The sequence below is a fragment of the Nicotiana tabacum genome, chromosome 4, assembly GCF_000715075.1.
Source record: "Nicotiana tabacum cultivar K326 chromosome 4, ASM71507v2, whole genome shotgun sequence".
Taxonomy (NCBI): Eukaryota; Viridiplantae; Streptophyta; class Magnoliopsida; order Solanales; family Solanaceae; genus Nicotiana; species Nicotiana tabacum.
This window is the reverse complement of record NC_134083.1, coordinates 4685895-4711137: the sequence shown is the minus strand read 5'-3', so window position 1 is coordinate 4711137 and position 25243 is coordinate 4685895. Positions and strand designations below refer to the sequence as shown.

Below are 25243 nucleotides of genomic sequence, written 5' to 3'. Positions count from 1 at the left end.
CTTTTTGAAAATAACTTGAGATATTTAGAAACTACATAAAAAGCATGCTACTTTCCATATAGAAATAAGAACTAATCAAAAAGTTCTAGTCAAGTATTAAGTTTTGCAACTTAAAAGTAGAGAGGGAGTACATAAAATGAACATCTTAAATCATCTAGCACTGAAAATTCTACAATATTCCGGCCTAGGGAACTACCTCTACAAGAATAAATTTCCTTTGGTCCAATTTCAAGTCAAAAGAATCTAATATTTCTCGATAATCATAACATGAAAACGGTTCACTTGATTACATAAGGTTTACACATAGAAGTAAAAATCCTGCATTTCAATATCAAGGTGTCCTAAATATAGTTAAATGGCAAGATTTTCTTGAAGAAAACAAGAAAACAAAAATTGATGGTTCAATTCTTCTGATACTATCTACATACAAAAATAAGATAACTCCAAGAACCAGAACAAAGAACAGCAATTTTATGTTCTGATATAATGTAAGATTTTATGGTTGCTGCTAAAAGACTTCATCTTGGCTTATGAATAACTATGTTCACTCATGCTTCCACTAGAAAGAACTCTCAACCGTTTCCAGAAATTATTTTTTCTTCCCATTTTCAAAGGAGCGGAATTGAATTGCCTCCTAAAAGACTCAGATTCCAGTGTTTCATATCTAGCTGATGTACTCTTTAAATCCGAAGCTGATGACGCCGTTTTGACATTTAAGGGAGAATCATAACCTGGAACTGATTTATGGACTAGTGAAGTTTCTGTAACGGAAAGGTTGTCGTGGCTGCAACTTCGTGACATTGGCTCTCGTGTCTCGTCAAACTCATCACATACTAATTTCAAGGCTTGAACCACTTCTCCCATGAAAGGACGATGCGATACTTCTGGCTGTACACACATTGATGCTATTGCTGCAACTTTGCTGATACTATCAAATGGGATATTATCAGACTCTATTGCTGGATCTATTATTGTTTCTAAACCTTCCTTAGTTGTCAGGAGCGGACGAGCCCACGCAACAAGATTTTCTTGACCTGACGGCTGTGATAAATCTACAGGCTTTCGTCCACTTAAGAGCTCAAGGAGAACTACACCGTAGCTATAAACATCACTTTTCACCAGGAGATGGCCAGTCATTGCATATTCTGGAGCTAGGTAACTGCAACAAATAATTAGCAATTAGGTAAAAGCCAAAGATTACACATTGGGAATCATTGCCATGTTGTTTATTAGCAGAGGCAGATAAATATAAGTTCAATGGATTTAACTGAGCTCGGTATACTTTACACGGAGTATAAATAAATATGTGGAAAAAAATACTAAAATTTTGACAGGTGGATTGCATCAAGTTTAAATATTGAATCCGCTTATGCTTATTAGCGTTGCCAGCACTTGGAAAAGAACAATAAGACAGAAAATTTCTTTCGACAAAAGAATGCATACCCGAAGGTGCCCATCACATGTGTGGAGATATGTCGGTTTCCCTCATCCAGTGCTGTTCTAGCCAAGCCAAAGTCTGAAACTTTTGGTGTAAAATCATGTTCTAGCAAAATATTACTAGACTTGAAGTCCCTGTGTATTACACGAGGGCTCGAGTCCTCATGCAGATAAGCCAATCCTCGAGCTGCACCTAACGCAATCTTCATTCTTGCATACCAATCAAGAGGAGAAGCCTCTTTATCAATTCCTGAAAGAGAGAAAGAGAAACCAAAAGCACTTATTCAACCTTAATTAACCATGAAAATAAATTTTGGTGTATTCATTTTTCAGATATGTACCAACCATGTAAATGGGATTCGACACTCCCATTAGGAACAAGTTCATAGACAAGGCAGCGACAATTTTCCTCTGTGCAAATACCTATCAATTTGACCAAGTTTCTGTGATGCAGCCTACTAAGCATCTCAACTTCTGCCAAAAACTCACGGCCTCCCTGCCGATCATCTCTTTTTAAAACCTTAACTGCTACTTCCCTTCCATCATCAAGGATTCCACTATACACGAGTCCAAAACCGCCTTCTCCAAGGACCCTTGAAGTGTTGAAGTTATTAGTAGCTCTCTCTATATCGTTTGTACTAAAAACTTTTGCAGTTCCTGTGTAAGCTAAAATACTAGAACTGAAGGACAGCGATTTTGAGGTAGGCCTACTTAGCAAGAGCGTAGATCCACCACCACCTGTTCAGTACATATTCATCAGTTCTAAGACGCATTATGTAATGGCTTAAAGAAAAATAGGCCAAATGGGCAGTTTATCTGCAATTTCTATCAGTAAAGTTTACCTGATGTTTTCCCCTGAGAGGAGATTAAAATATGTAGAGGTTGCTCAGGTGATTTAGCACAACATCCGCACTTTAATAACAAAAGCCAAATAAATCCCATGCACACAACAAAGGCTGTGAAGGATGAAAGAACAATCACGATGATCATATTTCTAGCTATTCCATTCTTTCTCATTCTTGACACGTCTACACCCAGAGGTTTGATGGTCCTTCCATTATTTTCATTGCCGGGATAGACTGGAAGATCATCAATAGTAGCACTGCTTGAATGATGTGAAGGTGGAGAAGGTGGTAGCCCTGCATAATAATCAACTTTATAAGAACTTAAGCAATTGAATGTGTGTAACACAAATAAAGTGCACGGAAACGGTTATCAGAGAACGGAGAACAAGCAAAATCAGCATAATAGAATTAATTGAGCCAGTGAACATTGACAAATTGAAATCAGAACAAATTGTGATTTTTTTTGGGCGGAAGTAGTAATCTAGCTGCAAATATTTATGGGAAGCTATGCGCAGAAAAGACCGGAATTTTGACTAATCTGAGAGCATTAACTATGATAGCATATACCCCTTAGAAATTAGTCCATTGCTGTCCTGTAAGGACATGTTTAGTCAAACCATTACAGAAATGGGGAACAATTGTTGAAAAGGAATAGATCTGAGGTGACCTACAGACAAAATATTAGCAAGCTCTTTTTCCAATCTACCATATTAGCACCTCTTCATATGCACAAGAAAACAGTTGAATTGTTCGTTTATGATTCCACCTAGCACGACTGTTACCCGTGTCAAAACTCCATATGGCCTCTATAAGCTAATATCTTGCTTTCTATTAAGCCTAAATTGTAAATTTACTCTCTGTCTAACAAATTAAGATTGTTAGACCAATATGTACATGTGTGCACCAAAAAGGAAAGAAAAAAAAGGTTATAGCGCTTGAATAACATCATGGTGGAATCTACAAATATCAGATTTAGATATTACTACTAGTACCAATTGACAACCTGGATAGCGGACATAAACCATCTCATATGCACCAAAGAGCGAAGTCTCTATGAATACCGCCCTCTTCCAGAACTTCTGATAGATTGTAAAAGCAGTGGTAGCATCAAATTTTCCATCGGCAGGAACTAAGTTGATAAGTACAATCGTTTTCTCAAGCTGCTGATTGACTGCATTCGCTCCCATAATGCGCACTTGACTCCTGTTAAGCGAAACACCGGAAGCAATTTCCTTGGCAAGCTCGGATACCAAAGGAAAAAAGGTATATAGTGTGACACTGAGGTGCATTTCTACTTGAATGGGCCATACACAGCCGCAGGGTGATCCAGGAGGTGTGTACGTCAACGGCTCAGTGCATGTCAAAGAACTACAGTCTATAACAAGATCAAACATTTTATTTAAGAATTTTTTGGTCTTGGCTGAAGTTTCAATTCCAATGAAAATTAGTTAGAAGAGTAACTTGTTTAAATAGAGAGCTAAAAATCACTTGTCTATATACCATGATTGGGAGGCGGTGGCGGCAGTGTCATAACAGGCAAAGGAGGTGGACTCCGTTTCTTTCCTTTTAAAGATGAACTCGTTGGTGATATTGTAGGTGTAGCCGTGGGAACTGGCATCAATAAGAAGGATCAGATCATCAGCATTACCTTTTATTACAAATAAGAAAGGAGACGATGCATTAAGATTACGGTTTATACACATACTTCCCAAGTGATTAGGTTGCATTATCGGTGATGGAACAGGTGCCCAACTTACTGATGAAGGAACAGGAGACTTATATGGAGAGATTGAAGGCCCTGTGTGTTTTAAGAAGAGAAAACAATAGTTACTTGAGTAGGCAAAAAAAAAAAGTAGTCTAGTCTTTCGTCCATCCAAATATGTACATTACTATTTCTATTTCAATCTAAAAGAGGAAGGCGATTCATTTTTAAGAATAACTCACCTGGCCCGCTTGAAGCAGGCGGATGAAGGTGATCGTATGGGTCAGGTGTAAAGCCACTGTATTTGTGCTTCCTATGATGGTGCCTAAAAGAGGAGATTAAAGGCGCAGATGCAGATGTATGTACTTGCTTTCGACCAGAATTCCTAAAATGAGGCGAAGTTGAAGGTGTGTCCGCATAATTAAGTGGTTCCAAGATCTTGTGCTGATAAGTAGCTGCAGAAGAAAATCTGGACTATCAGGTTTTGCTAACTTCAAAAAATAAATAGTTCTAGCTATTTCAAAAATACCTTTAGTTGGATGATGATATGGTGGTGGAGCACTGTGAAATGCCTTGAAATGGGGTGCAGCAGCAAATGTGTCATGTCTCTTCCGGATAGAAGTTGGAAGGGGAGACAAATCTGCAATGTGTATGCAATGCAAGAACATATGAAAAGATTTGATAATCAGGAAATATCTATTACATTTTACATAATTCCTGACTTCAGCTAAATTGGTTGACAAATGTAATAGCAGCGAATTTGACAAATGAAGCACCAGATGGCAAGCGTATTAACATTAAACAAGGGTTGTAAAGTTCACGAATCTAACACATATAAAGGGAAAGAATTTCACCTTGTCGTCGGAGGGATAGACGCAATCCTCTATTCCTGTGAAAACTACGATCAAGTCTTCCATCCTTGAATTTGAAAATTGCAGAAGCTGCATTTTTCAGTGAAAGCAGGTCGAATCCTGCAATGGTGCTAAAGCTATTTAGTAGCTCTAGGATACTCCTACAATTCAATTTACTAGCCCAGTATTTAAAAACATTTCAATGAAAAGAGTGCAAAAACCATAACTAACCCTCAATTCGAGCAAGTTGAGGTCGACTATATAAATCCTCACTAACCATATCACTCCATTTAAGCTCATCTCATACTCATATTATACAACAAAAAAGTACAAAAGTAGATCATAACTTCATATTCCTACTCCCTAGAGTCATCCCATTGCATTTGCTTCAACTTCTTTTTCTTTTTCCTTTGAAATGAAAGATAAAAACTACTTGACTAAGCCCTTGCTCAAACAACTAAGAATTGTATTATTATTTATTAACACACAATTAACCAAATTCAATCAGAAACATAAGCATAAAATAACAACAACAGACCCAGTATATTTCCAACATCAGTTGGGGTCTTGGTAATGTATACGCATATGCAGATCTTACCCTTACCTAGTGAAGGTAGAAAGTGTGTTTCCAATAGACCGTCGGCTCGGAAATCAGAAACATTAGCATAATTGAAACAAATGCACGGTCAAGCAAGTTCCAATTTAAATACAGACTTAGTGATCACAGTATGGTACCTGCAGATAATTGAACTGAAAAACCACATAGAATCACCAAGAATATCAGCAACGTGAAACACTGCAGCAACCCCATCTCTCTCCTCAAGAATAAACCCAAATGATCAAATTACAAGACCATCATTGGCCTATAAAGCAGGAATTTTCAAGCAAGAAAAAGAATTTGAATGAACACAGTCCTGTTTTGTACAATGTGGTTAGAAAAAACATGAGTATATGTTAAAGGGACAACAAAAATACTAGTGTATGTAGCTTATGCAATGAGACCCAAAAATGGTACAGCGGTCAAAGTAATGAAGAGGAAGGTAGTGACGGTGAAAATATAAAAACACTGTCTAAGTTAGGTGGGAGGTAGTAATAAAACCACAAATCTCTCAGATTTTTTATATTCTTGGAATGAAATAATCATAAAAAATTGGTTACTAAAGATAGTTAAAACTGATCAAAGCAAAAAAGAGAGTACTAGTACAAAACTAGAGGTTTGATCCAGTGAGACTGAGAAAGAGCTAAAGCTAAAGTAAGAGAGAAACTGAAAGAAAAAAGCTTCTTTCTTTTTCTTGTGGGGATGAAAGAAACAGGGGACAGAAAAAGAATTATTCTTTTTCCAAATTACTCAAGGATTCATTTGACATGATTTGTTTAGTTGAAATTTAGTAATAACATTGAAATCTTTCAGTTGAAATTGTTGACATATTGTTTAAGTGGAACTCCCACCCCCTACTCCCCTTCCACCGGCTTTATTTATCGGAAGATAAATTATGTTGGAATTAGTTATTTTTGTATTATTTTTTTTATTGATTATATTATATATTTTATTAATTTTGAGATTATCATTATTACTATTTTATCCTGAGATTACTATTTCATCCTCTAACATGTATAAGTTATTCCGTTATTATTTTTAATCCTGAGATAATTTATTTTAGAATTAGTAATCAAACAGGGATAAAGCATTACTAAATTTTTATTCTAATATTATTTTGATTTATCCATCGTACCAAAACCCCTGACAATGTAAAATTAGAATAATAATTTACTATAATTAATTAAATTAGAATAGAAATTGTTCTTATTGTCTTAAACTCTATTTTTAATCCTGTTGCAGTCCCCATCATTATGAAGTAAATAGTCCACTTGCAATTGCATTTTCAACTCACTAACTTGAAGAGATTAGTCTTTGATTTGTAAAGATCTCATTTACTTGCACTTTAATTAGTGCAACTAAGTACTGAAGATGGTAAAAGGTAGTGTCTTTTCCACCTTTTACTTTTAAAATTAAAAGCAGGCGAATAACATAATGCCCCACCTTCGTAACGTGATTGGTCTTTGATCAATTATTTATCATATCTATTCTGAATTACCATTAAGATAAGTTGTACACAATTACATTATAATAGTATCTGCTTGGGTTCCACTCATTTCCCATTTATAGAAGTAACTCCTCTTCAACTTTTTCCTTAACATAACATCATTAATAAATCACTCAAAAGTTTGGAACAACTTTTTCAATGAGTTCTCTTGTGTTGTCGGGCTAATTTGTGTGCATCTCTACTATTTTATTCTTTATCTTTTACGTTTAATTAGGGAGGAATCTAATATTTAAATTTCAAAGATTCAACCTTTAAAGTTTTTACAATTAATAGGGCCAATTTTAATATTTCTTGATATTTTAGTAATTATTTTACATGTATATTTATACCTCATTTATTTATATGGTGCATCCATCTTTGCCTCTAATTAGTATAAATACCAAATAACTTTATCCAAAAAAATGTAGGCTGATGAAAAGAATCACTTAGCCTTTTGTCTTACCCAAGTTTGAACTTTGGTATCCTATTAATATTTACGTCACTCTAATGATCGTTGAGCTATGACCATTGAGTGCAAAAGAAACTCCACCGCTCGTGTATGAATATTGAAATATTATTTAGAATTGGAGAGGTTATTATGGGTAGAACCTAAATGTCTTGTCTGGTGGGTGGTTTAATGTTTGGAAGAGGGGGAAAAGATATGGTAGGTCTAATGAAATCATGATGGGGTTGTTACTATTCTTGATAGGAGACACCAGGGGCGTATCGGGGTTCTATGGGCACGTGAACTCATGCTCCACGTCCTAAATTATGTATAATAATGTTATATTTTTTTTTAAAATATTTAAATATATGTGTGTGCACCCATACTAAAAGTATTATATGATGGGATGGTTATTGAGTGTAACTTTCTAGGTGAGGTTGTGAGTTCAAATCTTATGTCAATCTTTTTGTTTTTTCCTTTTTATCTAAAAGTAGACGCCCACGGGAGATGGGCGTGTCTGGTGTTACTTTTTATGTATTAATTAAATACTTTTTCTTTTTATTTCTTTTTTTGTTTGGTTTATTCTTTCAAAATTTTCACACATTGAAATTCGTATTCTTCTTTTGTCGCTGTAAAATCTTATATGATTAAACAAAATGTGTATATTAAAACTAGTAGTAGTGTATGATATAGTATATAGTCAATGTATTCAATTGATCTCAATATTTTCAACATGGAAAATAGATATAGATGTAAAAAAAAACTATTTAAAAAATATTTGAACTTATAATTCCAAAAGTACAATGGGTACGCAATCGTAAGAACTAAAGGTTGAACCTGTAATATTTATATTCTGGATCCACCTCTTCTTAATAGTGCACCCATCCTGTCAAAATTCCGGATCCGCCTCTGGGAGACACGGTATAGAGGTGGGAATATGGATAATGTAGTGTCGTGTCTGTCGAGCGGATTCAGAATTTTGAGTAAAAATTATTAAATTTTCGTGAACCCATATAGTACATGTTAGCTCCGCTTCTGTGAGGGGCGGATATAACATACTACCTACGGGTTTAATCGAACTCATAATTTTTGATGTGACGCATAAATTTATGTGTAAAAATTTACTAACATTATAACAACAAATAAATATGAACCTATAACTTTAAAAATATAATTGATTCAATAATAAAAGTTTTAAAAGTTAAAACCATACAATTCAAATGGTGGTGAATCCATATATTAGGGATGAGGTGTTGGACAGCATCTTCACCACATGCATTATGGTGAAAATGATGGTACTTTGACTGACGTCAAACACCATTGCTTTTCTTCGACATTCTGTCGGTGCCTCTCGGCGACTTCGCAATAACTCCATTTAGTATTATAAAACTCATTTTTTTTAAAATAGAAATTTTTTCTATAGTATATTGAGGTCAAAAAAAACTAGAGGTAAAATAATAAGAATTGAACTCATACATTTGTACGGAATACTTTCACTAGTAGTATTAGATTGTGAATTTTGATTGTCAGAATAAACTCACTTTGGCTACATTTTTCAAATATTTTTAAACGCATTGTTTACCCGTAAAATCGTATAATTTTATTTATACGTGATTTATACACAAGTGAATCGATTTGATCCTAAAATGATAAATAAATTAGACAAAAATGCAAGACTTAGCCTTGAAATTGAGAGAAAACAACCGAAATCTTGATTTCGGGAGCAGAGCTTCCGGAGACAGTAATAACAATATGAATAAGTAAGAAAGTAAAATATTATTGAGCTTTGGATAGAATATAATGTATGCTTGTCAGAAAATTTATCTCCTTTACAATGATGGTAAAACTCACTATTTATAGTTGCACCTAGGGAATAAGGTCCTAGGATAAAGCCCCTATTTAATGACAATTATGAGGGCCATTGAAGAATGTGTAACGGTAGGCAGTGAATGTCATATTCTCTGTAACGGACCATATACTTAATGCTGTAGAATATTCTTCATTAAGTGCTACCGGGTGGCAGGCATTTATTTCGCCTTTATGAATATCATTTTCTCCAATAACAAACGAGATTGTTGCCTTCAGACCCGATTATCTTATGTCTTCGGCTCCACGTGTCGCTTTCTCATGCGATCATTTAGTATGAACATATTTTACCCTATACAGATAGTCCCCCTACTTTCCGGTGGCATAACCTTGTATCACCGGGAAGTTGGTAGAGATACCCTTTTTGGCGGAAAATTCTCTAACCCCCTCTGAAAAGTTTCTGACGGTTGATTAGACGCACGCCTCTCTATATTTAATGTCCCGAACACGCGTCATCCCACGATTCAGCACCACTTTTGCCGGTTATCAAGGTAATTTTCTGTATCCGCATCAAACTTCTTCATTTACACTTCATAATTTTTCAAACTATCTCAAACTCTCTTTACTCAACTCGTACTTGTCTTAAACTTTCGCTAACCTTCTTGTTCAAAGAGAACCCTTTTCTCCATTCTGATAATAATGGCTTCTTCTTCCAGAAACCCTAGTTCCTTAAAGAACAAAGGTAAAGCTGATTATGCTGCTCCTCTTACGGTGAGCACCATTATTCCAAGAAATCTTGTCACACCTAAGGACTTCAAAGAGAAATATCCTTCCGCTAACCCTCGCACATGGGCTATCGGTGTGTATCCTTTTTCTATCCGTCCTTCCAGCATTCCTGCTGTGAAGGAAGATTGCCATTGCCATGATTTAAACATCGTCGCCCCTGACCTGACGGAGCGGATAGCCTTACCCAAAAAGGGTTTGAGGTATTTTTATATGTATCCCTTCACTTTGGGGCCATTTTCTTTAAGTGGGGAGCTTGACTCTGTTATCGTGGAGTTCTGCATTCGTTACCAGGTATGCCTGGCATAAGTAAGTCCTTCTGTGTGGAGGACAATTGCTTGTCTTTGGCGTCTATGCCAGGAGACGGGAGAGGAGCTAACCTTGGCTTGATTAATGAACCTTTATTTCCCCTAAGATCTTCCACGGAGGAATGATAAATTTCAGCAAACGTGGCCACCATGCTCTGCTAACTAGCATGGATGATGACAATGACCATGGGTGGATGGAACGGTTCATTGTAGTTGCCACCAAGGACATCATTCCGGCCACGACTCCATCCTTTCCGGACTCATAAGTTCACCGTTTGTCTTTTATTCTAGTTAAAAATCATCCCATGTTGTTACTGATCCATCTTCTTTCACTTGTTTCAGCAACTCAGTGGACTCCACCGAGGGTCAAATGCTTGGACCAATGGGTCCCAAAGATTTTGGATGTCACTACGCCCGAGACCCGCACGTGGAAAGAACTGGCCCTTAAATATGGGTGGAAGGCCAAAAATCATGGTAGGACGAACTCATCTTGTTTTTTACCTTTCGTATAAGAAAACTGATTAACTTTTTTCTTTTGTTTGATTTAGGTCTACCCCAAGGCTCAGTTGTCATCCCCGAGGAGGACGTTTTGGCTGATCATTTATATGCGATGAGGTTATTGCAGGAGGCCTTTGCCCGAACGGGTGTAGTTGGTACTGTATCTGGTGCAAGTGCTAATTCTCGGAGTCCCCGGCCGGAGAACAAGCAACAAAAAAGACGATGCTCATCCGCGGCCGGGGGGAAAAACAAAAAAGCCAAGAGTGCAGCGCCCGAGCCATCCTTAGATGTTGTGGAGATGAGCGTCGCGCCCGAGCCGGCCATTGACACTATGGTGATCGGCGATGATGGAGAGCTTAGTGATGAAGGGCTTCTCTACATAGAAGACGGCTACCTTCATCAGCTCAATAGAATGGTCAATCTGTTGAGCTAGTTACGCCAACCGAGGACGACACCTCGACACTCTAGGGGGAGTATAATGTAGTGGAAGATGTCAATTCTCACTTTCGAGTCCCAGTCGTTGTTCCCGGTACCATGAGGTTGGGTAGCGGGTCTCTCCCTTCCTCAGTTTATGAGTAACCAATATCTAGCATTGTGGTTACCGCAACTGCTTCTCAACCTATAACGCCATCAGCTTCATCTCCTTCTTCGTCAATCTTTCCTTCACCACCAGCAACTGCTACATTATCTCCATTAACCGCAATTGTCCGATGGGAGGATGTCCTTCTTCCCCAGTCCCCAGTTCATGGGAAATTGTGGTATAATTATTCTGCCCCCTCCAAAGATCCCCAAAGGAGGAGGACCGTCACCCTCTCGATTTCTACCGGATGCCATCTGCTATCTCGGCCGGTGGAACTTGCTAATTATCTGAAGCCTTTGGCTTCAGAAAAAGATAAGAAGAAAATGCAATCTCTTTCGTGAGAGTGTTTGTTGAACAATGCCATGTACATAGCAGCGACGGTAAAATCTTTGTCTCCTTTGTTGTTTCTTCTATTGTCGTTATGGTAAAATTTTGATTTTGCATTTCTGTCTTATAGGATAACTTTCTTGCTTCCGAGGGCCTTCAAAGGTTTATTCTTGATAAGGAGGAGCTTACGTACGAGCGGGATCAATTATTGGCCGAACGGGATCAGATTGTTTCCCGGCTTCCGGAACTAAAAGCACGAGCTGTTGAGGCTGCTGAATAGGACACTCGATTGCAGCAAAGTGAGCAAGAGGTAGTGACCCTTAGCCAGGAGATCACCCTGTTAAGGGTACAATTTGAAGAAGTTAAGGCCAAATGGGTTGAAGTCCATAATATCGTTATTGCTGCATCCGATCGTGAGGCTGCCTCTGCTGAAAGATTGAGTAATTTGGAGGCAGCCTTAAACTCCAAAGCTGAAGAAGTTATTGCTGCCGAGGAGAAGTATGCCCGGTTGGAGGAGAGGCATAAGAGGGTCATAGAGCGCAATAAGGTTTTTAGCTCCACTGTCCGTGATCTTGATGTCAGTCTCCGGGCCACCAGATCTGAGCGGGACAACCTTTCTGTCGAGGTTTGACCAAATTAAAGAAGAACTTCAGCGTCGAGCGGCTTCCCTCATTATTGAAAATCCATATTTTATGTATACCATGAGGAGAAAAATGTGGCCACCATACTCTGCTAACTAGCAGGGATGATGACAACGACCATGGGTGAATGAAACGGTTCGTTGCAGTTGCCACCAAGGACATCTTTCTGGCCACGACTCCATCCTTTCCGGACTCGTAATTTGGAGGCCGCCTTAAACTCCAAAGCTAAAGAAGTTACTGCTGCCGAGGAGAAGTATGCCCGGCTGGAGGAGAGGCATAAGAGGGTTATAAAGCATAATAAGGTTTTTAGCTCCACTGTCTGTGACCTTGATGTCAGTCTCCGGGCCACCAGATCCGAGAGGGACAACTTTTTCTACCGAGGTTGACCAAATTAAAGAATAACTTCAGCGTCGAGCGGCTTCCCTCATTATTGAAAAACCATATTCTATGTGTCGCGCCCCTTTTTTCTCGCGAAAACGGGTTTCGACGTTTGACAACTCTTTTAAAAGAAGTATTAAAAGAGAATAGTCGCCACCTAATGATTTTTAAGGTGCGTTAGGGCACCTACTTGCGAGTAACTCTATTTGACTAGTCTGTATCACCAAAGATCGGGTAAGGGCATAAATTACCTCAAAGAGAAGGTGTTAGGCACTCTTCGAGGTCCACAACTGCGGGTCCCGACCGAACTTTAAACTATATGGATTATGTAATTAGGCTAGGTGATCAAATAAATAAAGGGAAATTCAGAAGTTGAAGAGTCTTATTATAACATATGATAATCGGTACAAATCTTAATGACTACAAGGATACAACTACATTGATCTATGTTAAATGACTAAGTGTAAATAACAAGTACATAAAGAAAGGGGGTCCTACTTTTTTTAGCCTAAAGGATCACCCCATGCAATATAAATAATACTTCGCAACTCCCTTGAGGTAGGGGTTGCTCATATTATTCAGCGGGCACAGACTATCATCTCCTGCTACTCGATTACTATGTTAAAGTTATTTACCTAAAGGCGCTCTAATTCAATTCTAGGTTGTAACCTATGTGTGCACTATCCGTCCTATGCCTATGGTCCGGGAGGCTTTGGACCTCTATTTGGGTGGTTCTAGACTTTACTTAGGATGCTCAAAAATAATAAAACTAGCGTGTATTCAAAATATATAGGACTACACATAAATGCAAGAGAAGGTTCAAGTTAACCTCCACAAATAAACAGTAAATTACACGCAGGAAGATTCGGCAATAGATAGTTTTCAGGATCAAGACTTAAAGTCCTATAGGCATAATTTCTAGGTGATTCTCGATTCTAGTATCGTACAAGCAGCGTTGAAACTTTAGGCTAGCGGATTTGCAGATTGAAGGCATTACAAACCTATAGGCATGATCTCTAGTTATCTGCGTAATGAGGTAGTGAAACGATCCCAGAATTCTGAATTACCAGTACTGATTTTACATACATGTTTCTTAGGTAGGTGACAGTGTCCTATAGGCAGGATTTCTAGTAGTTAACAATTAAAATTGATTTTATATACTTTATCCCTATAGGCAGGTCGTCTAAGTGTGGCAATGCGACGAAGTAACAAAGTAATTGATTAGTTGATTAAGATCCTATAGTCATGATATATAAAGGAGCAGTGTACCAAGAGTAATAGAAGCAGTTGATTGATTGATTAATTAAAACCCTATAGACATAGTATCTAGATGGACATTAGCAAACATGTGTTATTGTATCCTATAGGCATGCTATCTAAAACGTTTAGTAGTACACTGGAAATAAGTGTGGCAATTACTTGAGCCAACATGTTTTGATAAGTTAAGTGAAGTGTGCGCGTGATTCCTATAGGCATATTTTACTATGTGTGCACAGAAATAAAGCATATCGAAGCAAAGTAACAAGCAAAGCAAGTAGGTCCTATAGGCATGTTCTCTACCCGTTTATGCAAGAATTAGGGTACCCCCAACCCCTTTTTTCACTAATCTCCCCATCGTCTGTTTATAAATTATTACAGGCCCAGAATGAAATAATACATACTTAAAGATGACAAATTATAGACTGAAACAAGTACAAGCCCGCTAAGGTAATCACAACCCCAATACAAAGTAACCCAGGGATATCTCAGGCCTTCAATAGTCTTACTCCCGGACAAAGCAGCAGGCCCAAACTACAGTCTCACAAGAAAATAACTAGAGTGCCCCCTGAATCCTGTGACCAAATCCAACAACACATATGGCCCCCTTCCATGCCCAACAAATAATTTATTTACCCAAATAGATGCCAAATTTGACCAAACGAGTAACAAACGACTCATAGAATTAATTGAACAACTTAAACACTCAGTTCTTAAAAATATAACTAGCAGCAGCTCTAATCAAGGTATATAAACAAGATCATGCTAGATTGAAAGGCATACAAGACACATATAAGGCAAGTTTATGCTTGTCATTCCAGAACAGAGATTAAGAGTAACAAGATTAACCATCGTAGGATAGTAGACTATTTCAAACAAAGTTTCAAGAAAAGCATGGTCCAGAATTATCCTAAAAGCCTTAGTCAGGGGTTTGAACATAAAAATCTAGCAGTGTTATAGACACGAGCAAGTGAAGTACAGTCTTAACATGGAGGCTTTAACATGGGAACCTAATGAGAATGTGACAGCATAACAACATGCTAGTGGGCATAGTTTGGCAGACATATCACTTAATTGAATCACGAGGCTTAACATACTGAGCATAGATCATAGCATAAAGACCCAAAAAGCTCATGTTAGGTAAAGACTAAAAGCATACATCAATTCTAGGCTAACAGGGGAAACAAACACCAGGATTCATGCTAGTTGACTATACATAAGAGACGAAGCTAAACGTTGAAATCTACCCTAAAGATTTTAGGCAGTGCTAAAGGATACATGATTAACAAGTCGAGGAGTGAAATCACCAGAATTGCAAATAGCAGAAAAACATGTTCAGCTGGACATTAAGACAATATTTTAATGTGGGATTCACATGGTCATGGTCAGTTTGTGAAGAAACAGTTGATTAAACATAAAAGACTCAGCATAAAGGAATTCATTCAAGTAAAGAGATGATCCCTTAAGAGTTTCAGTATGAGAACCTAAGGCAAGATATAAGAAGGATCTCATAACAAATAATAGGTAATCAAAATAGTCAGAATTATTAAAGTTGCACACATATAATAGGCATGCATCGAAGCTTAAAGTTCAAACAGGTTCAGATGCTAGAAAAACACAGAGGCACAAAATTAATTCCAAAGGAAAACAAGAATACCAATAGAGGCGAACAATAGCATATTGATTCATAAAGGCCTAAATGACATGGGCATACAAAGCATGAAACAAGCAAAAATGAAATTCTGAGAGACTCAGTACTTACCAGTTTGCAGAACTAAAGAGCAAATAATGTAGAAAACTAAATGCCAGTAGCAGCTTGCTTATCAGAGTAAAGAGAGAATGGCAGAAACCCTAAAATTCTTAGTGAGTCAGAGTTCCCAAGGGTCTCACATGAACCCCGGGCAGTGCTCACACTGAGAGAGGTTAAGCAATCGAATTCTGGTGGTCTTGGCTTTCAGCCGGCCAAGAACAATATATTTAGAATAGTATCGAGTGAGTGAGAGTATGAGAGAATAGTTTTCCCCATCCGTTAAAGGGGATTAGGGGAGGGGTTTATATAGTAGTGGAAATCGAACAAGCAAACATAGAAAATAATTAATCAATCACAAAATAAGGAAAGAATATCACATGCAATCAGTAATAGAACCGGTAAAGGGGAAATCAAAATTTCAAACCCTAGTTGAGTCCAATGGCCATGAATCTGGTCGAAAATGTGAGAATCGTTTATTGTAGAGTATATATAGATGAAATATCGCTAGATCTTCACAAAATCGGAGTTAGTCGGGCCTGCTCTTGAAAGGAGTTCTTGCCAAAAATAGAGCAAGAACTAAGTAACATTAGAGATGCGTATACAATAGCAAAGTATCACAAAATAGGTGAGTAAATCATGGATTGATTTCATTTTTAGGTTGGAATCGAAGAGAAATCAGGAGGCGGCCTCTAGGGCTTCTCAGAAAAGGAAAGGAGTTGAGAGGTTTTTGAAGGCGACTGATAGGGGAAAATGGTATTAGGGTTTGGGTCATGGGAATATAAGGAAAGGTGGGGAATTATTATGGGTCGTTGATCATTTGAGATCAACGGCCAAGATCAAAAAGGGAAGTGGGGTGGGTCAGGAGATGGTTATAGGATAGTGGGCTGCTGGTGCTGGGTTAAAGGGTATTGGGCCAAGGTTTTGATCTGAAAATTGGCCCTATATTGGGCTAATAATTAAATACACAGAAATTGTTTAAAAAAATAATTTATATAAATAATTAATTGATAATAAAATATTACTTGTACAATAAAATGATTGAAAATATTGAAAATATTAACTTAACATTTATAAAAATATAAAAATTCTATTTTAGCATGAATGATGTAATAAATATAATTATGCATGGAATATAGGCCATTATTGCAAATTTTTGTAAATGGCTCAAAAATGCAAAGATAGTTATATAAAATGAAGTAAAATATTATAAAACATATATGTAGATGTAAAATAATAAATTTAGATGATTAAGTTATCACAAAATAATTTGAAAGGGTAATTAATAAATATTTGAACAATTTAAATGCAAGAAAATCAATTCTAAAGCCTTAAAATTATGGAAATTTATAGAAAATACTTATATGACTCTTGTAAATTGGTGATGATACAAAAATAATATTTTAAAAGTATATATGATATTTATAAAATATGAGGGCAAAATTGGGTATCAACAGTTGTCCCTCTTTACCCGAAAATGATGAAAGAATTGTCGGGTAAAGAAAAATGATGATCAATTTTGTCTGAAGTGAGTGAGGAATGATGTGTTTTGAAAAAATTGGGGGCCGAACCCTGGTTCTTGAGTTTCCTACGTATCCTTGGTGTTACGGGAATCAGGTCGTGTGTAGTTTTAGATCCAATGGCGAACGAAACCGATTGAGTTGTTATAAGAGTGGTCGTATGTTTCAAAAAAGGATCTTTTGGGTAGAATAGTGTCGTAATTACGGATGATTTTAGGTGGAGCTATGAATGTGAATTTGATCTTTACGAATGTATAAGGCAAATATTTAAACGGTTATAGAACAAAGGGTAATCAATTGCTGATCATCGATTACGTTTGAGGTGATCGAAGGATGTGAACGTCGTGAACGGAAACCAGAGCGAGATTTGCTCCTGTTTGTAGAACGGTTACTTCCCGAGTTACCCGCAAAACTTAAAACAAGATGCACGCGAATATATATGGGTTATTGCGAAAATTTAAACATGATGCAAATTCCCTTCGGACCATGAGATTTGTCTTTGGATGAACAACATCAGAATTCTCCGATTTAATAGAGTCAGCAAAATCCGTGTGACCAGAGTGATCGATGAGGATGATGTTCTTAGACCATGACGTCCTGGGCCATGAATCGTATGATAAGGGCTTCGCAGGCCATGAAATGGTATCCTCGGGCCATGAGGATGGTGCCTCTGGACTATGATGCCTTTGAATAATGATACATAATTTTGAGAGATCCTCCGACTATGGCATGATGTCTTCGTGCTATGAGTATGATGCCCTCAGACTATGACGCCTTCGGACAATGTGGCGATGTTTCAGCCCATGAAATGCAAAGGTGCTAATATTGATCGCTTGATAAAGGAAACAGGTGATGCTCAGTCATATGCGAGAACGAGACGAGACAAGGCTTAGTCTCGTATGGGATGAGGGCATTGTTTTAACCCAATGCAAAGAGTGGAGACAAAGCTTAATCTCTTGTAAGGAAAGGGAGTGCTTAGCCTTATGTATTATCGAGGCAGTGCTTAGCCTCATGCAGAGAATGGAGGCGGTGTTTAGTCTCATGCAAGTAGAGGTAGTGTTTAGCCTTATGCAATATGGAGGCAACGCTTGGCCTCATGCGAGGAATAGAGATAATGCTTAGTCTTATGCAAAAAGAGAAATAACCTTGTGTGGTGTGGAGGCAGTGCTTAGTTTCATGCAAAGAGCGGAGACAGTATTTAGTATCATGCAAGAAAGGCAGTCTTTAGCCTTATGCAGTATGTAAGCAGTGCTCAGCCCCATGCAAAGGATGGAGACAATGCTTAGTCTCGTGCAGGGTGAGGGCAGTGTTTAGCCCTATGCAAGGAGTAGAGACAATACTTAGTCTCATGCAAGGAATGGAGACAATGCTTAGTCTCATGCAGGGTGAGGGCAGTGTTTAGCCCTATGCAAGGAGTAGAGACAATGCTTAGTCTCATGCAAGGAATGGAGATTGTGCTTACTCTCATGCAAGATGAGGGCAGTGTTTAGCCCTATGCAAGGAGTAGAGACAATGTTTAGTCTCATGCAAAGGAAGGCAGTACTTAGCCTCATGCAATAATGAGGGCAGTGCTTAGCCCTATGCGAGAAAAGCGATGACTAAATGCAAGAGGATAAACATTTCTTAGCTTGATGTGTTTGCGTTTGGCGACTTTTGTCGGTGTGAAGATAGTGATCTTGTTGTGTGTATGTATTTGCGGACGTTCCTGTTATGTTCATTGTGCCTGCATCCAAAGGAAAATCGTGAGTTTTGCGGGGGAAAGGTTGGTTCGTGCTCTCGATTCCTTGCTTTTCCTTTGCTCTTCTCTGGAGGTCCTGTTTGAGTCACCCCGGGTAACGTCTGGCTGCTATAAAAATAAAATTTTCGACAAACATGTATTTAATAAATTGTTTATAAGAATGTAGTTCTTCGAAATATGTGATAATGCATGAGGGTGAATAATTTGTTGAATTGATGACTGTGACATGATTTTGAGACATTGCAACCTCCCTGACTTAGAATTTTGAGGATCCTCCTCAAAATTCTGCCCCAGTTTAAATGCAGACTTCTGGCGATACATTCCTTGGCAATTCTAAACATGATGAGATCGGGCAAACTCCAGTTCTTGCTCCGGAGTACTTCTACCATCTGAAATTTCAACATTTCTGCCACAACAACATTGTCTTTCCGGATACCACTTAAATCATCTATTTCCCCTTTGCTTTTCGGGTCACTAGGTGGAGGAGGAGGTGGAGGAGGACCTATGGATCTAGTGTGATATGTTGATGATGCCAGTACGCACGAACCAACCTTTGGGAATGGGAATAATAAGAAATAAAGAAAAACAAAGGTAACCAAGTCAGTAAGGTAAAATAAAAGAGTGTTCGCAATATTTAAACATGTTTCACAAAGTCATGCAATAATTCGCGTCCTAATTTGGGGACTTCATTGTACCTGAGGTAGGCCTAAGAGACATATAGACTTGGAAAAAATTGGTGCCAACATTTGCTTCATTTCATTAATGCGAAAATAAGCCAAAACAAACTTTTACTAAATCGACAATAATAAAATAAAGTTACTAATGGCATTTAGCCTTATTACATAGAAACCTAATCTAAACTAGAAACCAGTAAAGAACATCATCTCCTACTCTACTAGTTCCCTGAAGGACCTTCTCCATGCTTGGTTCTCTTGACCCCATCAATCACGTTTCACAGATCGCGCATATCCAGAAATACGTAAGTTTTTGCGAGCTTTCCTCCTTCATCGTCATCCATGCTTTGACAATCCGAAAGTCTCTTTCTCATCGTTGTTCTACTTCACCTATGCCTCAGCTACTTCATCTATGATCCTATCCTTCAGGTTCTCTCCTGGTTTGACATCCCCATTTATGTCGTCTTCTAGCCATGATAGATAGTAGTACATATGACCGGTGTGATACCTGTCTGGCTCAATAGTTTTTCCTTCCACAATGATCTTTTGATTCCACATGTGTTGCGCTTCGAACTTGAACGTGATGACATCTCCCTTGAAATCTGCCTTGTACTGGACTATGTTGAAGACCCGAGGTATGACTTGTTTTCTTCCAGCTTATCTCATCACTTTTATAGGAGCATAAGAGTAGATACCTCGCAGCCCGATCAATACCAAATGAGTAGTCTCCTTTGACCTGATGATGAACTCACTACTAGGAAACCATTCAAGCATCCAATGCCCTTTCTCATCTGTCAGATTACTGAAGAAACGCACCTAATTTACAGCATTTCCAGGATTTGCAAACTTGTCTGGAATAAACATCATTTTCTTTGGGTGATGGTTGGCTATGTAGTCATTTAGTGGTCTTCGCAGAAGCTGTTGACGATACTCACCCCTCTGAAAGTGTTCCAGCAGCCAGACTTGTAGTAAGTAATAGATTGCAAGTTTTCCGCGCCGAGATATGCGAGGCTTCGGGTGTATTTTCCCCCGGTAGTATTTGGATTCCGGGCATAAGTTATTTCGAAATCAACCGTTTAACGTGAGGGTTTTATAAGAGAAGGCCCTCTTATATTTACGGTGCTCTTGAAAATGACGTCTCATTTTATTTATGGCACTAGCATTTGAAGTACTTGTTTAACTTTCAAATGATAAAATTAATTCATCGTTCAGATAAGAAACAAAATAGAAATAAAAGTACTTTACTTTATTCCTTCTATTTTCAAAAGTACATAAGCATTTTGTTGTGCTAAAAAGAAATTGCCATTACTTGTGGCTAGCTTGTATAACTTATTTTTACGGGGCTGGCCGCGCAGTTTCCAGTCCTGATGATACAACTTTGTTTCCGAGTTTCGTCTTTCGATTGATGTGGCAGTCATTGTTGCCGTATCCTCATATCATTCCCTCTAGTGTTCGGATGCGAAGAATGCGAATTCAAACACTGGAAGTCTTTCACCTTTTGAGAATTCTACTAATGAATGGATAGATAATCTTAAGTTCGATAGCAAACTTCACTTCCCCATAGGAATTTATGCTATCGAACCAAAGATTATCTAATAATACCCAGTGGCTTGCACTTGTGAACGGTCAGGTAATCTTTGCTCGACAGCAAGTTTTACTTGGCTAGCTTGTACAACTTGTTTCTACGGGGCTGGCCGCGTAGTACTCGATCCCGATGATACAACTTTGTTTCCGAGTTTCGTCTTCCAGTTGATGTGGCAGTTATTGTTGTCGTATCCTCATATCAATCACCCCTAGTGTTCGGATGCGAAGAATGCGAATTCGAACACTGGAAGTCTTGCACCTTTTGAGGATTCCGCTGGTGAATGGATAGATAATCTTCAGTTCGATAGCAAACTTCACTTCCCCGTAGGAATTTATGTTATCGATCCAAAGATTATCAAATAATCCCCCAGTGGCTTGCACTTGTGAACGGTCGGGTAATCTTTGCTCGACAGCAAGCTTTACTTCCCAATAGTAGCTTTGCTAACGAGCAAAAGACTTTTAACTGCTCCATAGTTGCCCTTTGCTTGCGTGCCTTGTCATTTAAAGGTCTTATTTCTGCTGCCGAAGCTTCCTTCGTAGTATGTTTTCCGTTGCTGCCTCGTTAAAAACCTTTCCAGAAAAACCCACTTGGGACAAAAACTGGACGAAGAGAAAAAGAGTACAGCACATACTTTCAGTATAGGCGAGGCTCATCAGCAATAGTATCTCTTGAGGTGTGCCACATTCTAGTTACTCGACAACTTTTCTCCGTCTTGATTTTTCAACTCGTATGACCCTTTTTCGGTGACAGTTGAAACCCGATAGGGGACTTTCCATGTCAGACCTAGCTTCCCTGCATTGAGCTCCCGGGTGTTCTGAGTTACTATCCTTAAAACCAAGTCTTCTACTTTGAAATAACAGAGGTTTCCTCTTCGATTGTAATATCTTTCCATTCTCTGCTTTTGGGCTGCCGTCCTTATATGCGCCAAGTCCCTGCGTTCATAGAGCATCTCCAATTTAACCAACATTGCTTCATTATTTGTTTAACATATCTCAGGGTAGGCTCTCCTACTTACACTGGGATCAGGGCTTCTGCTCGGTACACAAGAGAGAAAGGAGTTTTCCCGGTGCTTGACTTGGCCGTTGTCTGGTACGCCCATAGTACTCCTGGCAGCTCTCGGGCCATTTACCTTTAGCTTCTTCCAATATCTTTTTGAAATTTTGTATAATCACCTTGTTTGTTGATTTTGCTTGACCGTTTGCGCTCGGATGGTAGGGTGATGATGTGATCCTATTGATTTTTAAGTCTTCAAGGAACTTTGTAACCTTTGCGCCTATAAATTGTGGCATGTTGTCGCAGGCTATCTCTTTTGGTATCCCAAATCTGCAAATTATATTCTCCCACAAGAAATCTATTAATTCACATTCGCCGATCTTCTGATAAGGACCTGTTTCAACCCACTTAAAAAAATAATCAATTAAAATCAAAAGAAATCTTACCTTACCGGGGGCCGGTGGCAGCGGTCCGACTGTATCCATTCCCCACTTCATGAACGACCATTGGGACAAAATTAAGTGCAGTGGATCGGCCGGTTAATGTACCGACGGTGCGTAGCATTGACATTTATCACATTTTTGAACATAAGCCTTGGCCTCTTGTTCCATCCGGGTCCAGTAGTATCCTGTCCTAATTAATTTTAACACTAATGAAACGCACCTGAGTGATTTCCTCAGATCCCTCCGTGGACTTCTCGCATAACATAGTTAGCTTTGGAAGCTCCCAAACATCGGGCCAACGGGTCTTGGAAAGATCTTCTGTGCAATTGACCTCCCTTGAAGTTGTATCGAGCTGTTTTAGTGTGCAACCCCCATAATGCCTTAGAATCTTCAGGCAATTGATCTCATTTCTCAAGTCCCAGACCAAATTGGTCGCGTTCACCTCGTAATAGCTATCTGCGTCCAATACCGAATGCATAAGTTGCACGACCGTGCCGGAGCCTGATCCCTTCATTTACGTGGACAATCCAAGATTGGCTAGTGCATCTGTTTCCGCATCCTCTTCCCTCGGGATATGCATAATTGACCATTTCCTGAATCGAGCGAGCACAACTTGGACTTTTATTACGTATTGTTGCATGCATTTCTCTTTGGCTTCGAAGATCCCGTAGACCTGATTTACAACCAGTTGGGAGACGCATTTGATTTCTTTGACCTCGGAGTCCAGTCCCCGGGCCAGCTCGAGCCCTGCAATTAAAGCTTCATACTTTGCTTCATTGTTATTCAGAGGAACAGTTCTTATGGCCTGCCTTAGGGTTTCTCCCGAGGACGTGGTTAGCACTATGCCGGGCTTGGGCCCCTTTACCCATGAATCTCCGTCCGTGAACAAGGTCCAAACTCCTGATGTAGATTCTGACACTATTTCTGCTTTTTTGGTAGCCAAAGGTAATAGTCCCGGACTTAAATCGACCACAAAGTCGACCAAAACTTGTGACTTAATCGCAGTCCTAGATTTATATTCTATGTCGAATTCACTCATTTCGACTTCCCACTTGGCCAACCTAACTGAGGGTTCAGGTATATGAAAAATATTCTATAAGGTAAAAGTGGTCACCACAGCTATCAGGTGGCATTGGAAATAAGGCCTTAGTTTTTAAGCGGTGACTACGAGGGCTAAGGCCAATTTTTTCAGATGTGGCTAGCGAGTTTCTACTCCCGTCAAAATTTTACTTACATAATAGATAGGAGATTGCGTACCTTCATCTTTACTAACTAAAATGGCACTCACCGCTACCCCGAGAACGCTAAGTAGATCAGCAGTTATTCGCCTTCCTCTAGTTTTGACAGTAATGGAGGACTTGACAAATACCTTTTCAAATCCTTCAAAGCTTGTTGACATTCTGGAGTCCATTCGAAGTTATTCTTCTTTTTGAGAAGTGCAAAGAAATGATGGCATTTTTCCGAAGACCGGGAAATGAATCTGCTTAGAGCAGCCAGTCTCTCTGTCAGCCTTTGAACCTCTTTTATGCTTGATAGCTGGTCCGGGATGTCTTCGATGGCTTTAATTTTGTTGGGGTTAACCTCGATCCCCCTTTGCGACACAAAGAATCCCAGGAACTTACCGGAGCTGACTCCGAATGCATACTTCTCAGGGTTAAGCTTCATGTTGTATTTTCTTAAGATGTCAAATGCTTCTTGCAGGTATTTAAGATGATCACCTGCATTCAAAGACTTAACCAGCATATCATCTATATAAACCTCCATGGTTTTCCCTTTTTGTTTCTCAAGCATTTTGTTTACAAGCCGCTGGTAAGTGGCTCCGATATTTTTTAGCCCGAAAGGCATCACATTATAACAATATGTGCCGAAGTTCGTTATGAACAAAGTTTTTTCCTGATCCTTCGGGTTCATCTTAATTTGGTTGTACCCGAAATAATCATCGAGGAAACTCATTAGCTCATGTCCGGTCGTCGCATCGATCATTTGATCAATGTTTGGCAATGAGAATGAATCTTTTGGATACGCCTTATTTAAATCCTTATAATCTACGCACATGCAAAATTTATTATTATTCTTTGGAACTAATACTATGTTAGCTAGCCAGTCAGGATATTTTACCTCTCGGATTGAACCGATATCAAGCAAGCGAGTTACCTCTTCTTTGACAAATTTGTTTCTGACCTCGGGAATATGACGTTTTTTCTGTCTTACCGGAGGGATATTAGGATCCAGGCTTAGTTTGTACACGGTCACTTCTGGCGGGATACCTATCATATCCGCATGCGACCACGCAAAATAATTAAATTTAAGAAATTCAATAAATTCAGACCTGAGCTCGGGGTTTAGTCCTGTCCCCAAGTGGAACTTTCTCTCCAAGAACTTTTCGAACAACATAACTTGTTCAAATTCTTCCGCTGTGGATTTTGTTGGATCCGTTTCTTCTTGTACCTGGAAACATCTTGGTAGCTGATAGGATTCCGATGACTCCTCCCCCTGGTTGACTTTGCTCAGCTGAGGAGCAAGCGTCGGTTCCTGTAATTGCTATGCCGCGTGCTCATTCCCTTTGCTACTAGAAACTGAGATTGAATTCATCTCCCTTGT

General features: G+C 38.8%; 1 protein-coding gene across 1 annotated transcript; it reads right to left on the bottom strand.

Moving 5' to 3' along the window:
• Positions 1-226: 226 nt before the first annotated feature.
• LOC107810768 (receptor-like serine/threonine-protein kinase ALE2) lies at positions 227-6234 on the bottom strand. Its single transcript, XM_016635593.2, has 11 exons — positions 5571-6234; positions 4839-4955; positions 4514-4624; positions 4227-4439; positions 3988-4080; positions 3783-3893; positions 3286-3657; positions 2280-2576; positions 1783-2175; positions 1444-1687; positions 227-1159 (listed from the first exon to the last, which is right to left on the bottom strand). Exons 1-11 carry the CDS (start codon positions 5644-5646, stop codon positions 529-531), a joined length of 2658 nt encoding a protein of 885 aa, XP_016491079.1. The 5' UTR covers positions 5647-6234; the 3' UTR covers positions 227-528.
• Between the last annotated feature and the right edge of the window lie 19009 nt (positions 6235-25243).